Source organism: Phaethon lepturus, unplaced genomic scaffold (genome assembly GCF_000687285.1).
Source record: "Phaethon lepturus isolate BGI_N335 unplaced genomic scaffold, ASM68728v1 scaffold11526, whole genome shotgun sequence".
Classification (NCBI taxonomy): Eukaryota; Metazoa; Chordata; class Aves; order Phaethontiformes; family Phaethontidae; genus Phaethon; species Phaethon lepturus.
In genome coordinates this window covers 82,789-97,602 of record NW_010544143.1, presented here as the reverse complement: position 1 = coordinate 97,602, position 14,814 = coordinate 82,789, and the positions used below count along the sequence as shown (strand labels likewise).

The 14,814-nt window shown below is 39.1% G+C and overlaps 1 protein-coding gene across 3 annotated transcripts in view; it reads left to right on the top strand.

The window, feature by feature from the left end:
- Window positions 1-61: 61 nt before the first annotated feature.
- CTDSPL (CTD (carboxy-terminal domain, RNA polymerase II, polypeptide A) small phosphatase-like) overlaps window positions 62-14,814 on the top strand; it is an 83,209-nt gene continuing 68,456 nt past the window's right edge. For all 3 annotated transcript variants that reach the window (XM_010288585.1, XM_010288584.1, XM_010288583.1), the window contains exon 1: window positions 62-255. In XM_010288585.1, the coding sequence (XP_010286887.1) occupies window positions 180-255 (76 nt within the window). In that variant the 5' untranslated portion in view covers window positions 62-179. The remainder of the gene's footprint in view (window positions 256-14,814) is intronic.

Genomic DNA, 14,814 nt, shown 5'->3' with positions numbered 1-14,814 from the left:
CCCGGTTTGGCTTCGCTCCTGAAGGAGTTGTTTTTGTCGTGTTTGGCGGGTTTTTTTCTGCTTTTTTTTTTTTTAAATACAAATCTGCATATTGATTTTTAAACAAACCAACGCGCCCCCCCCGCACACGAGCCTGCCTCTGGGAGGGAAATAGCCAGGTGAAATCTCACTCTGTTTCCATGGACAACCCGTCCATTATCACCCAGGTGACTAACCCCAAAGAGGAGGAGATCCTGTCCTGCACTCAGGATAAAGGTGAGCTGGCTTCTCTCTTGCTCTCTTTCCATGTTCTGTTTTGTTGTTCATTTTTTGTTTTTCTTTCTGGAAATCGCTGCTTAAACATGCAAGTAGTAGCAACTTGCGTTTCTCCGTGACCATATAATCCTCTCTGGGCTGCTGGGAACAGAGGAGGACTTGTTGGGTTTGGGTTGTTTTTTGTTGGGTGGTGTTTTTTTTTTTTTTGGTGGGATGAAGGTATTTGCATGAAGGTCTCTAAAACTGCTTGCTGGATACAGCTGAGAACTTGTTACAGTGTTTAAATACTGAGTTTAATCAGCAAGTTATTTAAATAAAATACTCTAGTTCCTTTAGGGTCGGCAAGGTAACTTTGTAAGGTTGATTTGTAAGTTAGCGCCCTGCTTCAGGGGAAGGATACCTGTGCTGGGTGTGTTGGAAGGTTTTGAAATCTCTGCTGTGAGGATTTTAAATTCTTTTCCCCCGTATTTTGGAAAAGAGGGTTTCCTGATTCCTCTCTGCTTTTCTGTATTTCTTCTGCCTCACATTTAAGAATCCGTGTTGCTTTCAGGTTGGTTGGAGGATACTTGCGTGTCTCAGAAACACGGGCTACTTTTAAAAACGGGCTCTGTTTACTCAGTAGATAGTTGTTGCTTACGTAAGGCATCACACTTGGCTTGCGTTTTACTTCAAAATAAGATGAATCCAGCCTGGCCAAAGGAGCTGCTTCACCTCAAAAGTCTAGATGTTGACAGTTGCCATTAACCTTGCTTGCTTTTGGAAGCTCCGACAGGTTTTGGTCTTTAAGTGGTTGCGTCCTTGCAGCTGGCGATGAGAAGGGTACGGGTAAGTGGCAGGGTTCAAGTTCTGGGGAGTTGTGTGTGTTTGCTCATGAATTCTGGAAGTTATTTGGATGTCGAGTTTATGCTTTGTTACAGGCAGTGCTGGTAAAAAGGGGCGAAAGGACAGAAATCAGAAATAGTGTGGGGATGTTCCGTAGTAGGTGTGGTAATAGACTCCGAGTAGTCTTCTAAAAATGGTAGATTGATATATTGCCCCCTAAAATCGATGCTTTTAGTATCCAGAAAGCTTCCATTTTTGTGTGCCTCATCCTGTGAATAGCAAGGAGTCCTGTATCGTTGGAGAAGTTGCTCCCTGTTCTGTCTTCTGATGTCACCAGTGCTGACTGCAGAAGCATGGAGGTAGATTTAAAAAAAAGGCCATCAGGTTGGGGGGTGTTTGAACGAAAAACAATTTTTTTGTTGCTCAGTATAAGAGTGCTCACGTAACTCTTTAATTCATACCGCTTGTGAAGTGATACTTCCACCTCGAGGCCTTGTTTGTCTCAAGACATTTGTGATGTTTTCGTCCTGTTTGGCAGTGTTGAGCGCGGGGTATCTACAGTGAATAAGGTGCTGGTGCTCTGCCTACGATGTCTGCTAAGACCTGGTTTGGAGTAGACTTACGTGATACTGTACTTGGATGTTGTGGTCTTAAGGGCCCGTAGTGAAAGAGCCCCATTAATATTGTCTTCAGCTGGTTGAAATTTTAGTGTAAAAAAGGCAGTTGAGACAAGAGGAGGGAAATTTGACAGCTCAAAGTAAAAGTAAGCATCCACATCAAACAAGTGTCTTCAGAGTCCTCTGTGCAGTGAGCTATGCTGCGTAGCGAAAATATGCATATAACTTGCATAACTATGCAGTAACTTGCATAATATGCATTGTGTTCTTGCTATTGGTTTGGCTTTGGCAGAAAATCACGATAGTCTTAATTGCACAGCAGGGGTTTTTCAGGCTGCGTGTTAGCAGGGGTGGGCTGGGGGAGAGCGGAAGGAGGGTGGTTGGAGTTGGCGACAAGAGGGAAACTTCAGCGTGATCTTAATACAGGAGGTGGATTAATGTTTTTTCTGTAAATTTTTTTTTAATGTGGTTAAAGTGAGTGACTTGGATCGACTGTGTGCTCTGTGGTGAGACTCTCGAATCGCACCAGAGCAACTTTTGCAGAAAGAGAATTGCAGGTCTGTCTGTCCTGGGCTCTGGAAGGAGAGGGCTGCTTGCTCCTACCTCTTCCACTACAGGTTTTCCCACTGCTCGAGGTACGGAGCTTGTGAAAACTCGTTGCGCTACCTGCCTTCCTTGCGTGGTTGCATATGGCGTCACCCAGTTTTCTGTTAGATTTCTTCACGGTTTTAGCAGAGCCTTTAGGTCCGGTGCGCTACGAGAGAGCCCGAAGCTGAGATGATGGATGCAGATAGGTTCTTAGTGGGAGACTGGTGTCTGAAGTGAGTCTTCGTTGCTAATTCAGATTGAACTGGACGTAATGGTACAAAATGGCTAACAAATATGTTAAGACATAATGAATTAACTCTTTATTCAACAAATACAAGAATCCCCTGAGCCTATCACCTGAAATTTTGTAATGCAGTGAATTGCAATAGCACTGTACCGTGTGAGCAAAGGCTGTCCAATTTAATGAAAACCTGCTTTTTTTCCTCTGAGTCTAGCGTTTGACTATAGAAATGTGTTCCAGGGTACTAACTGTCATGTAGTGGCTTCAGGAGTCAGGGTTTTCTTAACGTTTTTTGGGACCTTCCGTCAGTGTTTCTCATTTAAAAAAAAAAAAAAAGGATTTTTTTTTCTTGTTGTTGAGCTGGAAAGGAGCAGCTTTATAGTATCTGAGCTAAGTAATGCATGTGTATACCTTTAAGTGTTTGATCATTTTTTTCCAAGATTTTTTTGAAGCATTTAATCAGCCATGACTCCAGCATTTAGCTTGATTTTTAAAAAAATATATTTATGTTTTAAACAAAGCCTGATGTACAGTATATGCTTATACCCAATTTCTCTTGTGCAAGGCAGCACAATTGGCAAGAAACAGAGCTCTTCTCTGGTCATGGGGCAATCATGTTTTTAAGTAAATATTGTGCTTTACAAAAAAATGCCTGAATATTTTCTTGCTAATCCAGATGTATTAAAAATTAGCTTTTGAGATGTGAAGCAACTTAACAAGTGACAGCTTGGTAAAGAGGAGCTTATTAATACTAAGATGGAATTGTTAACGTTTATTTTTAATAAAGAGTAAAAAATTTAGAAGGGCGGGGGGGGAAACAATCTTGGTACAAGAACCATTCCCTAATATGTTGCCACATGGTGGTGCACTGTATTTAGTTGTCTGTCAAAATGAAAGCTGAGCATGGAAAGTTGCAACAATCATATTTTATTATTATTGTAATGTTTGCTCTGAAATGCCTGTGGTGGTCATGCTCTTGGAGGATTTTTGTCCCTATCTCTGGCATTAAATCAGTTCTAGGAAATAGAAAAAACTTACGTTCTCCCAACTGGAAGTGATACGTAGGCGATTAATAAGATTTTGAGCACTAAATTCTTGAAGAATTTAATTCCCTGTTAGCCTTTTAAGTAATAAAAGTAGTAGTTCTTCACAGAAATATTTTATGTTGTGGTCATTTGGCACTTCTGGAAATTGGAATCATTAACAAGACGTGTAACTTGAAATTAAAATGGAGACTTAAGTATGTGAAGAGGGGTTTGTTACACCAGTGGTAAATGTGGGCAACTAAGAAAAAAATGTAAAGAAAAACTGAAAATCTGAATCTTGGTATAATCAGCTCTACAGATCAACAAACCAACTGCTTATTTTATAATGAAAGTATTTATTCTTATTAATTAGTTGAACAGTGACCTCTAATGTGAAATCTGTACAGTTAAATCTGCAGAAAACAGTACAATGCTGACAAGTCTTTGCACTGAGTGTAATACAGAGAGTGTGGTCATGGATGGGTAATAGGGATTCAGTTCAAAGAAGTGGATCTCCCTTTTTTACCTACATGCTTTAATTTGATCCTCATAACTGCTGCAAATTCTTGGATGTTTCCATGTGCCAGGTTAAGTAATAGTGTAATAATAGTCCAGGCCTCCTTCAGGTACCAAATCCTTCAGGTTGTGGCGGTGTGTTTTCTCTCTCCAGATACCTTTCCTGATTTCTATAAAATTTGTCTTGTCAGCTGAGCATCTATTTTCAGTTATTTAGAGTAACTGAGTGTTTTAGTGTATTTAGTGTATTTTCTTCTGCACTGAATTATTTGAAAAAGGTTCACAGTGGAACCTAAAGCATTATAATTTGTTTTAATGAACAGTATGATTCCCTGAGGATGTTTTTGCAAACAGGCAAGCTTTTTTTGCCATCCTTTCTTTCAAATAATTGTGGAAAAAACAGCAATGAGACCAGTATTCATTATCATTTAAAGTAACACGTTCTTAAGATCTCAAGATAAAAGCCAAAATAAGTGTCTTTAATTGTGTCTTCAATAAAAAGCATTTTGAAAATAGCTGAAAATCTTTAGATTTCACCTTTTTTTGCCATTATGTCATCAGGGTTCAGAGTACTTAAACATTTGAAGGTATGTTAATATTCCTAATGTATATACACAGGTATAAAGATGTAAAAAATAATTTTAATATATATACTATATATATAATATTAACTTCAGAATTGTAACATTAAAAAAAAAATGCGGAAACCACTCCAGCATTACATTGGAATGTGAATTGCTCACAGAGGGTCAAAATCTTAAATCATTAACTAATGACATAGTTGTTATATGAAACCAGAGTAACCATATAGTAGATTTTATGTTCCAGGGGGACTGTAGTAACCTGTAGTAACCCAAAATTTGATTTACGGTACCAGTTAACAAGCTGGAGTGTACTGTCAGTAACTGAATGATAATTTGCACAAATATCTAATATGCAGTCCGTGTCTGTAAGCTGCAGCATTATAATTTCTTCATAGCGTATGTCATCTCAGATTCATATTTATTTCAGCGTGGTGATTTCACTGAAGTGTTCAGAAGTTTAACATGCCTTTTAAAAAACAAAGTTGACCTACATTTTGTCAATTCAGTATTCAGAAATGCAAATAGCGTTTTCTGAGATAATCAGTAAAATGCAGTGTGATCGATGCTACACTTCATCTTTCAGAATTTAATCTGAATATTACAAATAAGCCTCCAGATAACGTGTCCATGTTTGTTTCTTTAAAAAGATACAAAGCTAAAATGCCGAGCAAGTGAAGGCTAAGAGAAATGAACCTCATTTATCTGGTCAGTGTTGGTGAACAACGTTGTTCCTGTTTGCCTGGTAGATAGGTTTAACTGTGGGAAGCTTCTTTTTCCATGACAGGACGTTTAATTTATGAGTTTTACTATCTTGTAAAAGTCATCATTCAGACATGAAAATGGTTGCAAATTAGTTCTAGCCCACAATTTTTATGTATGTCGAATCTTAATTATTCACTCTGTAAGCAAGTACGCCTTTGTTTTCTACTAAAGTTTGAGTTGGAAGAGTTGTTGGCAATGACCACCGTGGTTGGTGCTCAGTATTACATTTTCCATTAAAAATTCAGTTTCAGGCAATCCTGGATATGGAAATGTTAACTTGGGGAGTGAAGTTGTCCATTACTCAACTCTACCCGACGGAGAATTTCAGACTTCAAATTGTATTTGAAGTCTTTCTGTCCACAAGATTTAACATTTTCCTTTTTTAAGAAAATAGGAAAAGCAAAGCTGGGTCTAACTATCTACATTCTTCCCTAGGTTTTTACCCACTGTGTGGATTGGTAGGGGAGCATGTGGCTGATCCCTCCTCCTCCTCCCTGCCTGGGGGATATATATTGCTGGGAAAGGAGTGAGGCGTGTGGATGTATGTAGGGCCAAGAAGGAGGAGGGCCAGAGCAGAGGGTATGAGCTCCTGGCTCTCAGGGCTGCTGAGCCCACGTGGGGACTGAGAATGGGACAGGTTTAGTGTCTGCTATGGGCTGCTGGCCTTGCTCTGACCCCATCCATCCTCGTACCACTCCTGGGCAAGCGGGTACTCCCACGATGAAGTCGGTGGGTTGGGTGATTGTTCCCTTAGCCCAGTTCATAAGCATATCCAGAAAAGGGCAGGAATCTTCTAAGCTGAATTATGCCAAGGTCTGATAGAGCTAATGAGCAAGCCTAGTTAGATGTTTAAAGACCACATCTGGATTGCTGGTAAGGATTGTACATCGTTTGATTCCTCTCAGCGGTGGAGACCTGTCTGAAGAAGCTCACAAAAATGCTCAGCAGCATCTCTGAAGTCCTCATGTCTCTCTTCTATTGGATGGTACTGATGTAAGCTGTATTTTCAGCGCCGATCTTTCTGGCCAGGAGGCTCGAATAGGATGATGTGGTATCAGTGGGTTTAATGCTTTGCTGAATTTCCAGAGCCTTTTGTGAGAGGCAGCAGGCAGGCAACGAGTGAAGGTGTCGTTTGTGCTGTAATGTAGCCAGAGATGTTTTTAAGAGTTTTGCGCTGGAAATGTTAATCTAAATTCTATTTTTGCTGGATTTTGACAGGAGCTTGCTTTATTTTTACTTGGAAAGGTTAAGGTGTAAAATGGACATAGACGTGACAAATGTGGAAACCATAAGTAGCATGTAAATAGATTAAAAATATCTTCCAAGAAGTCTACTGTAGTATAACTTTGGCCTTTTTTATATATTTCTAGAGTGCCTGTTATAAGACAGAAAAGTCAATGTAAGTCCTATACAGTCCAGTCCTTCAGTAGGAGTTACTCCTGTGTAACACAGATATTAGAGGTAAAAATACCAGCTTTAGACAAATGAGCAGAGAAAGTTCTGTGCGTGGTGTTGGGCCCGTGTAAAGTTTGTAGGCTTTATTCAGTGTGTCATCAAAATGATCACTTACATAAAAGTGCCACAGCTTGTTTTCTCTAATAAAGTATGATTTATAAAAGAAGAAAACCCCATTATTAGAAGTGATTTGCTGTGCTAGAAACTAGAATTCTGTTATCTGGAAAATTTATTGTGAGTTAAATCTGAATAAATATGTGATAGACTTGGATTCTAAGGATGCCAGGGGTTTTTAAATGAGATATTTTTCTTTATTTCTTTTTGCAAGGAAGAACTATTACTCTGTTCTGAACCTTTATTAGTATATTTAAAGCCTGACAGACAGGGGCAAATAAGATACTGCAGGCTGTATTTTGTACAGAAGAGCAACCCCAAATGAAGGTTGTCTGGTCTGTCACAAAGTCTGTGTATGTAACTTTTAAAAATATTTATAAAAATTCAGGACAATTTTGTAGGAAACAAATACTTCTTGAATGTCAACCTGAAGTTACAGTTTGTATATTGATTTTTTTTTTTTTTTTTTTAAAGACGAGTCATCTCTTAGGAGTAACTGGTCAGCCAGTTCTGTCAGCTGCTTGCTGCTGCTGTTGCAGGGCCTCCTTATTTTCTTGGTGGAAAGTGATGTATTGATTTTTATTCACCCACCCCTCAGCTCTCTTGCTTCCTGCATTGTCCTGCAGGATTCCCAGCAGAATCAGCAGTAAAACTAGTCTTGGTGTTTCCTCGTCTGCTGTAATCAGCAGTAAAATTTTTAAACTTTCTTGTTTATTTGACGATTTGCAAAGCTTGGTCATCTCCTTGGTATACAGGACTCCGTGCCGCTGGGAATCAGAGGGAGAGGGGCGTCTCCAGCTCTTGGGGATGAACTCCTAGCCTCACAGAACGTTTTGGGGTAGATGGACCAGTTTCCATCTTTGTAGCTGTTACAAAGAAGTTCTGCCACAACAGATACTATTAGAGTGGACACATGTAGAAGAATCCACGCATATTCCTCTGAAGTAATAATAGAAGAATTTTTGTGAAGCTACGAATTTTGTATGTAGCTGTTCTGAGTATGCGTTTAACAATTTGCATGCACTCCTTTATTTTTGTCCCCAAAAGCTGATTTGTATATACATGTCTGAATATTTACATATTTGCATTGGATACCCATGAATGCATGTACATGTGATTACTGGGGATCTAATTATCAGAAGGCTTTGGTAAAGTTCAGGATGTTACATGTAAGTTTTGGAGCTGTTTTGCAGTCTAAGGTTTGCTTGAATTGCGAAGTTGGCAATTTTTTCTACTGATAGTTCAGATAGCAGTCCTCTGGAAAAGAATGGTCAACAGTGACACGTTCCTGGAAGGTGTTTAATCATTTATACTTGCTTCAGCTAAGCACATTGAAAGATCTAATACTTACCACCTGGAGAGAAAGGAACTTTTAAGATTATAAAGGACCTCAATAAACCTTCACAAAAGCCTTTACAAATTTAAAAAAATTAGGCTTATGGGACTCATGTAAACTAAAACTAAAATTGGTTAAAGATGCGCATTAACAATTTGATGAATGCAGTGTAAAGCAAAGCCTTTCAGGAAAAACCATTTAAGCATGTCTTTTACAGTGATTCTTGGAGTGAAGCTTTGACCTCTGATTAGTGTTTTTTTAATTCTCTCCCTTGCTGTGTTTTGCCTTCTTGCCTTTTTCTCTTCTCATTAGAAGTTTCTGGATTGCAACAGCTGCCTCTTTTTGCTATGAAGTTTCAGGGGTTCAGAGGTGTTTGGCCCTGGTGACTGTGTCCTGGGATAACTCTGGAACGAGAAGCTGTAGTAGATGTCTGGGGAGTGAGATGGTGCAGTGATGAGGAACCCTGGACCATACTGCATGGAAGGACTGGCCCCTGGCAAGTTGGCCAAAATGGCACAGGAGCTCTTGGATAAAGAGAGACGTTCTTGATATTTCTTCACTCACTGTTAAAATGTAGGAAGATAAAGGTCTTCATCTTGGGCCTGATGCAGGATCACTGGTGCTATATAGCAGCTTTGGTTCTTAAAGCCAAGACATTTACTTCTTTGTAACAATCGGTTAAAAGCCTTGAGTGAATGTTGTGCTGTATTTAAAGGGAGGAGGTGCATGAAAAATAACCAATAAAATGAAGTATGTCAGGGCTCGCTCCACAGTACAGCATGGCTTCAGAATTAAAGACAGAATATCCATTTGGGTAAAAAGAAGCGGTTGCTCATGCATCGTATGGGTGACCTGCGTAATCCTTGAGAAGATATGGTTGCCAAAATAGTTTTATCTGGGAATTCCTAACCAGGATTAACTGGCAGCAATTTGCATTTATTATAATAAATCTAATCTTATGAAGGTACTGAAAAATAATACTATAAAGGTACTGATCGTATTGTTGCATATGGATCAAGTGTCATCAGTCAGTACGGGAAGGAAGGGAAAAACACCTTCACATAGTGACCAGCTGAACATGACAAGTATTTGAAATGATACGTATTGTGAACTCTCACCAACAGTTTTTCTGTGATGGGTTATGTGTGCTGGAAGGTGATTCCTTTCACCAAGCTGGGCAGCTGCCAATTCTCATTGACTTCTTATGATATGAAGCTGGTTTTGTTGAGAATCAGTAAGTTGAAAATTACTTGAGAGTTTTGGAAGTGGAGGGTGGATATGTTAGTTGGGCAATTAAAAAAAGAAAAGGAACAGGGTGCTGAATGCAATCTACAGTGCAATTCATTTGCTAATTACACATTGACATAAATTGAAAAGTCCCAGAAGGAGGGGGTTTACAACATAACTGTAAAACAATTTGCATCTGTGTAGAGGTCTGTGCTTATCCACAAAGGAATGAGATTTTAAGTGGATTTGTTTAATCAGGTTTATCATGAGTACATAGTTGTGGGATTCCTTTTTCCTCGCATTTCAAAGTCTCATGCCTTTCTGGAAGATTCCCTCTTGAGATTAAAGATGTCAAGGAAGCAAGTATGGTGAAGTTTAGTGGTGAATGAAAGTGAAACCTGAAAAAACACAAGAAATGTCCTTAATTTTAGCGCGGATTGGATATTTGGATATTTTTAGCTCCAGATTATCATGATAAAACTGGCAGTTTAATACAAACTGAGCCCGGAAATTCAAATGCCTTTTTTTTCTGCCCCATGAGAAATTTGACACACTCCAGCAAATTCTTGCTGTCTGTATTAGAAAGGATGCTAACAACTTAGACACGCTACTTTAACTAGTATTACTACAAAGAGCATTCACGGTTAGTATTAGGATAGGGGTTTTGGGGTGGTTTTGTTTGTGGTGGTTTTTTTTTTGGTTTTATAAGGCTTTCAGATTCGTTGGTGCCCAGCATGTTACCCTACAGTTACCACCACTTTTTCTTTTATAAATATGTCGTAACAGGAAGAAGGATAAAAATTTGAACAAAACTGGAAATCAAACTTGGCAGTTTTGAAATGGGAATCTCTTCAGGTCTCACTGCTCTATTTACATGCTGTACTATTACTGCTCTGTTTTATTATAAATTACCTGTTGAGCATTGTTCTGGCAGGCAAGTGAGCTCCAGGAGCAAAGTGTTCTTAAAAATGTCACTACCTCTGTTGTTTTGGTAGTGATGGATTCTTTCAAATACCTTTAAATGGAGCAGCTGTTTGTTAAACATAATAGCGAAATGCTGTTACTATCTCATGTTCTAAGACTGTAATATTATTAAAAGGAGAAAAACAAGCTTTCAGACAAAACCTGCCCCAGATGCAAGAAACAACTTCTGTGGATTCTGAAGGGCTGGGTGCCCCCGTGTCCATCAGGAAGGTACCATTTCCATTAGGTGCAGAGTGGCACTCAGTAACTACAATACCGCATCTCAAGAAAACAGGAGATCCGAAGGAGGTTTTGCTTTATAATTTCTGTTCAAAGTGTCCTTTCAGGAAATGTCCTAAATAGAAAGAATGAAACTATGCCACTTCATTTTGCAATGTGTAATATGCTAGATTAAGCCCTGAAGTGCAAAACTTAATGTTGACCTTGTAGCTGTTCTGTTAAAATACAATTGTGGTTCTGTTAAAATCCAATTTCCACAGTGGTTGGAATTCCTGTTGCCCCAGACGGTTCTGATCCTTCCCCCCATGACACAAAAGTATTTCTTTCACCAAACTCTGTTCAAATAACTCTTGCAGTCTTCCTAAATTGTGTATCTAAAAATTAGTTGCTTTGCTATATAAGAAATAATTCCCCTGTGCTCCTAGAACAGAGAAAACTGAAAAACCACCACCAACCCCTCCCCGCCCCCCCCCAACCAAAACAAAACCAAGGAAGCAAACAAACAAACAAAAAACCCCAGTAATACTAGCAGGGATATAAGCTGCGAAAAGGAAACTAATCATGAAAATCCCAGAAGGAAGCCTTTTGATGATGACCAGAAAGGCATGGCAGTACGATTTTTAGCAAGGTAACCTGGCACTCAGCCTGTACAAAACACAAACCAACCTGTTGAGAAAGCAGAATGTTAGTGTACAAGGATGTGTCTTTGTTTGAGTAGTGTTTGTACTAAAACATAGAAGTAACACTGGTTTTGTTTTGGAAATGTCTACAATGCGTACTAGAGAAATAAAAGTAAAATAAAGCTGGGCTGACTCATCGCAGAATATGGGGAGATAGTCCTAAATTCAACATGATAAGGTTAGTATCCGTTTCGTTTAGGCTTTATTTATCTTTAATGGTGTGGATGGGAGGCCGTTGGAATTCACTTAGAATAATTTTATAAGTCTGTAGGTAAAAAATAAAAAAATAGTTAGTTTTTCAGTAAGCAGTAACGCACCTACTGCTTGCCAGGTTGTTTGCTGTTTTTTTCCTTTGTTAATGTTGCAAGGTTGAAGTAAAATGTTTCTAATGGCCACTTTAAATTACCAGTTGGAGTCGAGGTGGGAAAACAAAACCAGAAATTTATGAGTTTTTAAACTATTTTCAAGTAACTGTCAGCCCAATACATGCTGCTCTTTTAAAAACAAAACAAAAAAACCCCAAAAAAACCCCACCAAACCTTGCAGATTTTTATTGTGAAGTTGATTTCTCAGGTCCCACTGTAGGTGGTCTTGGTGTGATAGCCTTCAAGTAACAAATGGTTTTATCTTCTCTTCTGCTAATAAGGTCAGTAAATATTTCTGTTTTGGATAATAATGACACAGTTTTGAATGGATAATAATTTTGGCTGGAAAACAGCTTCACAGTTTTCACCTTTCTAGTAGCTGATAAGGTGATAGTCAGCTAGCTGGCTATTGGAAAGTATTTTACAGGAGTAAACAGGCTTTCTTGCTTTAATTAAGACCATATGTGTACAGCAGCTGTGATTGTCCGGGAATCTGTATCCTGTATTTTCACTTAAATAGCTGATAAAATGTTGCAGTTGTGGAAGTGACTACCAAGTCCAGTAGGCAGATGTTTTTGAAAGCAGTTTTTGTTTTGCTTTCTATTTCATCATACAAAGCAACCAAACATTTCATGAGGTTTAATGGTCTTATGCTGTAATAAATTAAACCCTGAATATTTTCCTATACCTGATATGGTTACTGTTTGAACCCAGTATTGAGAAACACTTTGTTATAAATATCAAGTTTACTAAGAGACAAAGCACCCATAAATTCTTGTGTTTTCTTTGTGAAAGTGTGGGTTAACTTTTCTGTAAACAGTTGTCTTTGCATGTTAAATAGTAGTAAAAATGTATTGAGCAAGAGACTCGAATATGAGCATCTTAAATTCTTGATTTGTGTCTAGTGAAAGGGAGCAGCCAGTATTTACTAGAGAAGTCACTTCTTAATTCTTCTAGGAAAAAATTTAAACATGTCAACTGAATGGAGGACTCGGATGCTTAACCTGAAGATACTTCTTTGGCAATGTTTGGGTAAAGTGGACCACTAGCACCCTTCCCTCTGGAAAACATCATGTCTATTCATATCACTTCCCAGAGGTTAAATGCAGCCCTTGGAACAGTCACAGGAAATAATACCAATGTGCTTCTAAACCATCACCCGCCTTTTGGCCAACTATGCCACTTTTCTTAATTACTGGGAGGACCACATATAATTATTCTTGCCCTGCATGAAGCCGGGAGGTGCCTGGAGGTGTCCCAGGGCCCCTGCACTCATTGCCCATTGCTAACTGCCCTCCTCACCGGCTGGTTTTTTAATGCTATGTTTATTCACAAACACCACCTGTGTATTATTTCAGCATTTCGATCCTTTTTGAGGAAAAACTGAGACAGATGTTCTGCTGTCCTTCAGCTGAGGATGCGTGTCTGAAAGAGATGCTTGCTTGGAGGAGTCCTAAATAATGCGATACTTAAATACCTGGTAAAACATTTTCAGTTAAATACATAAGCTGTTTCTAGCAGTGCTGGAAGTGCTTTCATGTGCCTTAACCATGTGGTCAGGAACAGAATGATTTTCTTTGCTTTCGTTGATAATTAGAGGTCCGGGTGTCTTCAATTTTGTTCAAGGTGTTTGAATATTTTTCTTTTTTTTTTTTTTTTATAAAATAATCTTTGATATTCAATCAAAATTAACATGGCTTTGTCATGTGTGCATGTAAATAAGATGGTTTTGTTTTAATAACTGGTAGGGGAAACGCAGGTGCTTGTAGGATACATTTGATCGCACTGTTGTAGTTCTCTGCTTTAGGATGACATGAATCACGTCCTGGAGACTCCGTTAACAGTAAAGGAAGCGTGCACAGTTTTTTTTCTCTGACCCCCATGCTTGGTTGTGTGCAAAAATAGGTGGAATGGAGTTCAAAATCCTAATTTGACAATTTTGTCATCAGCTTCGCACACTGTACATACAGCACTGGAGTCTGGCTGCAGTGAAGAGTAACCAGGGATACGGAGTTGCAGACTCCCACCGTTTTATCTTTAGCCTCCTCTTCGGAGGAGGAGGAGAAGAGGGAAAACTTGGCAAAAAAAATTTCAGCGGTTGTTGGTGGTGTTCTGCTTCTCTAAGTTTAGCAGTGTTGGGGGTGGTTGTTAAAACAGGCTTTCAGATTTTGGAACCCTCTGTTCTGAGCAGCGTTAGGTAACGTGCTTCAGCATACTGGCGGTCCATCCATGCTGCAGCTTCCCAAGCCAAAATACCTGGCTGAATTTAATCAGGAATTTAGTAAAAATGGGAGAAACTTAAAAACTTTCCCTGTTGCAGACAAAAATTGTATCGTTTGCTCACCAATAAACTTCAGGCAGCAAATGCAAATTGAGATTTGTGGAAGTTTCTTGTCACACTGAAGTCATATCACTTTACTCCATAGAGGCAAACCTGATCTTGGCATCAGCAGGGGCTTGTTGTTTTGCCACTGTAGAGAAACTTCTCCTTCTGTCTGTTAGGCAGCCAGGAGAACAATATAGAGGGTTATGGAAAGGCTGCATTATTGCAGGGGCCTTTCTGACAGTTTTCACAGTTTCTATAGGATGTTAACAAATCTCCCATTGAAAAAAGCTGCAACTGAATTTGATAAAATATTGCCTCTACTAATTCCTTCCCTGATGGATTTTGTCAGCTGACTTCCTGAGTGAGTACCACCAACATTTTGATGTGCTTACCCTTCAGCATTTCCACAAAATCTGTTTTAATTGTCTGTTTCTAAATTAAATAAGTATACTTGTAAGATCACGTTCCTTTGCGTAGTTATTTATGAAAAGTCTTTGTGAGAAACTTTTAGTTCCCTGTTCTTCTGAAGTCTGTGGCATCGAAGGAAGATCAATACTCAGCTCTGGAAAGGGAAGGGGGTTCATCTGGGATGATCACTAACACTGGCTGTAGAAGTAAAAGAGCTGCTGTTGTGGAAGGAAGGGGAGAGATCACATGTACATGAGTGTCTTGAGTGGGATTCTGGCTGGATTCATCCC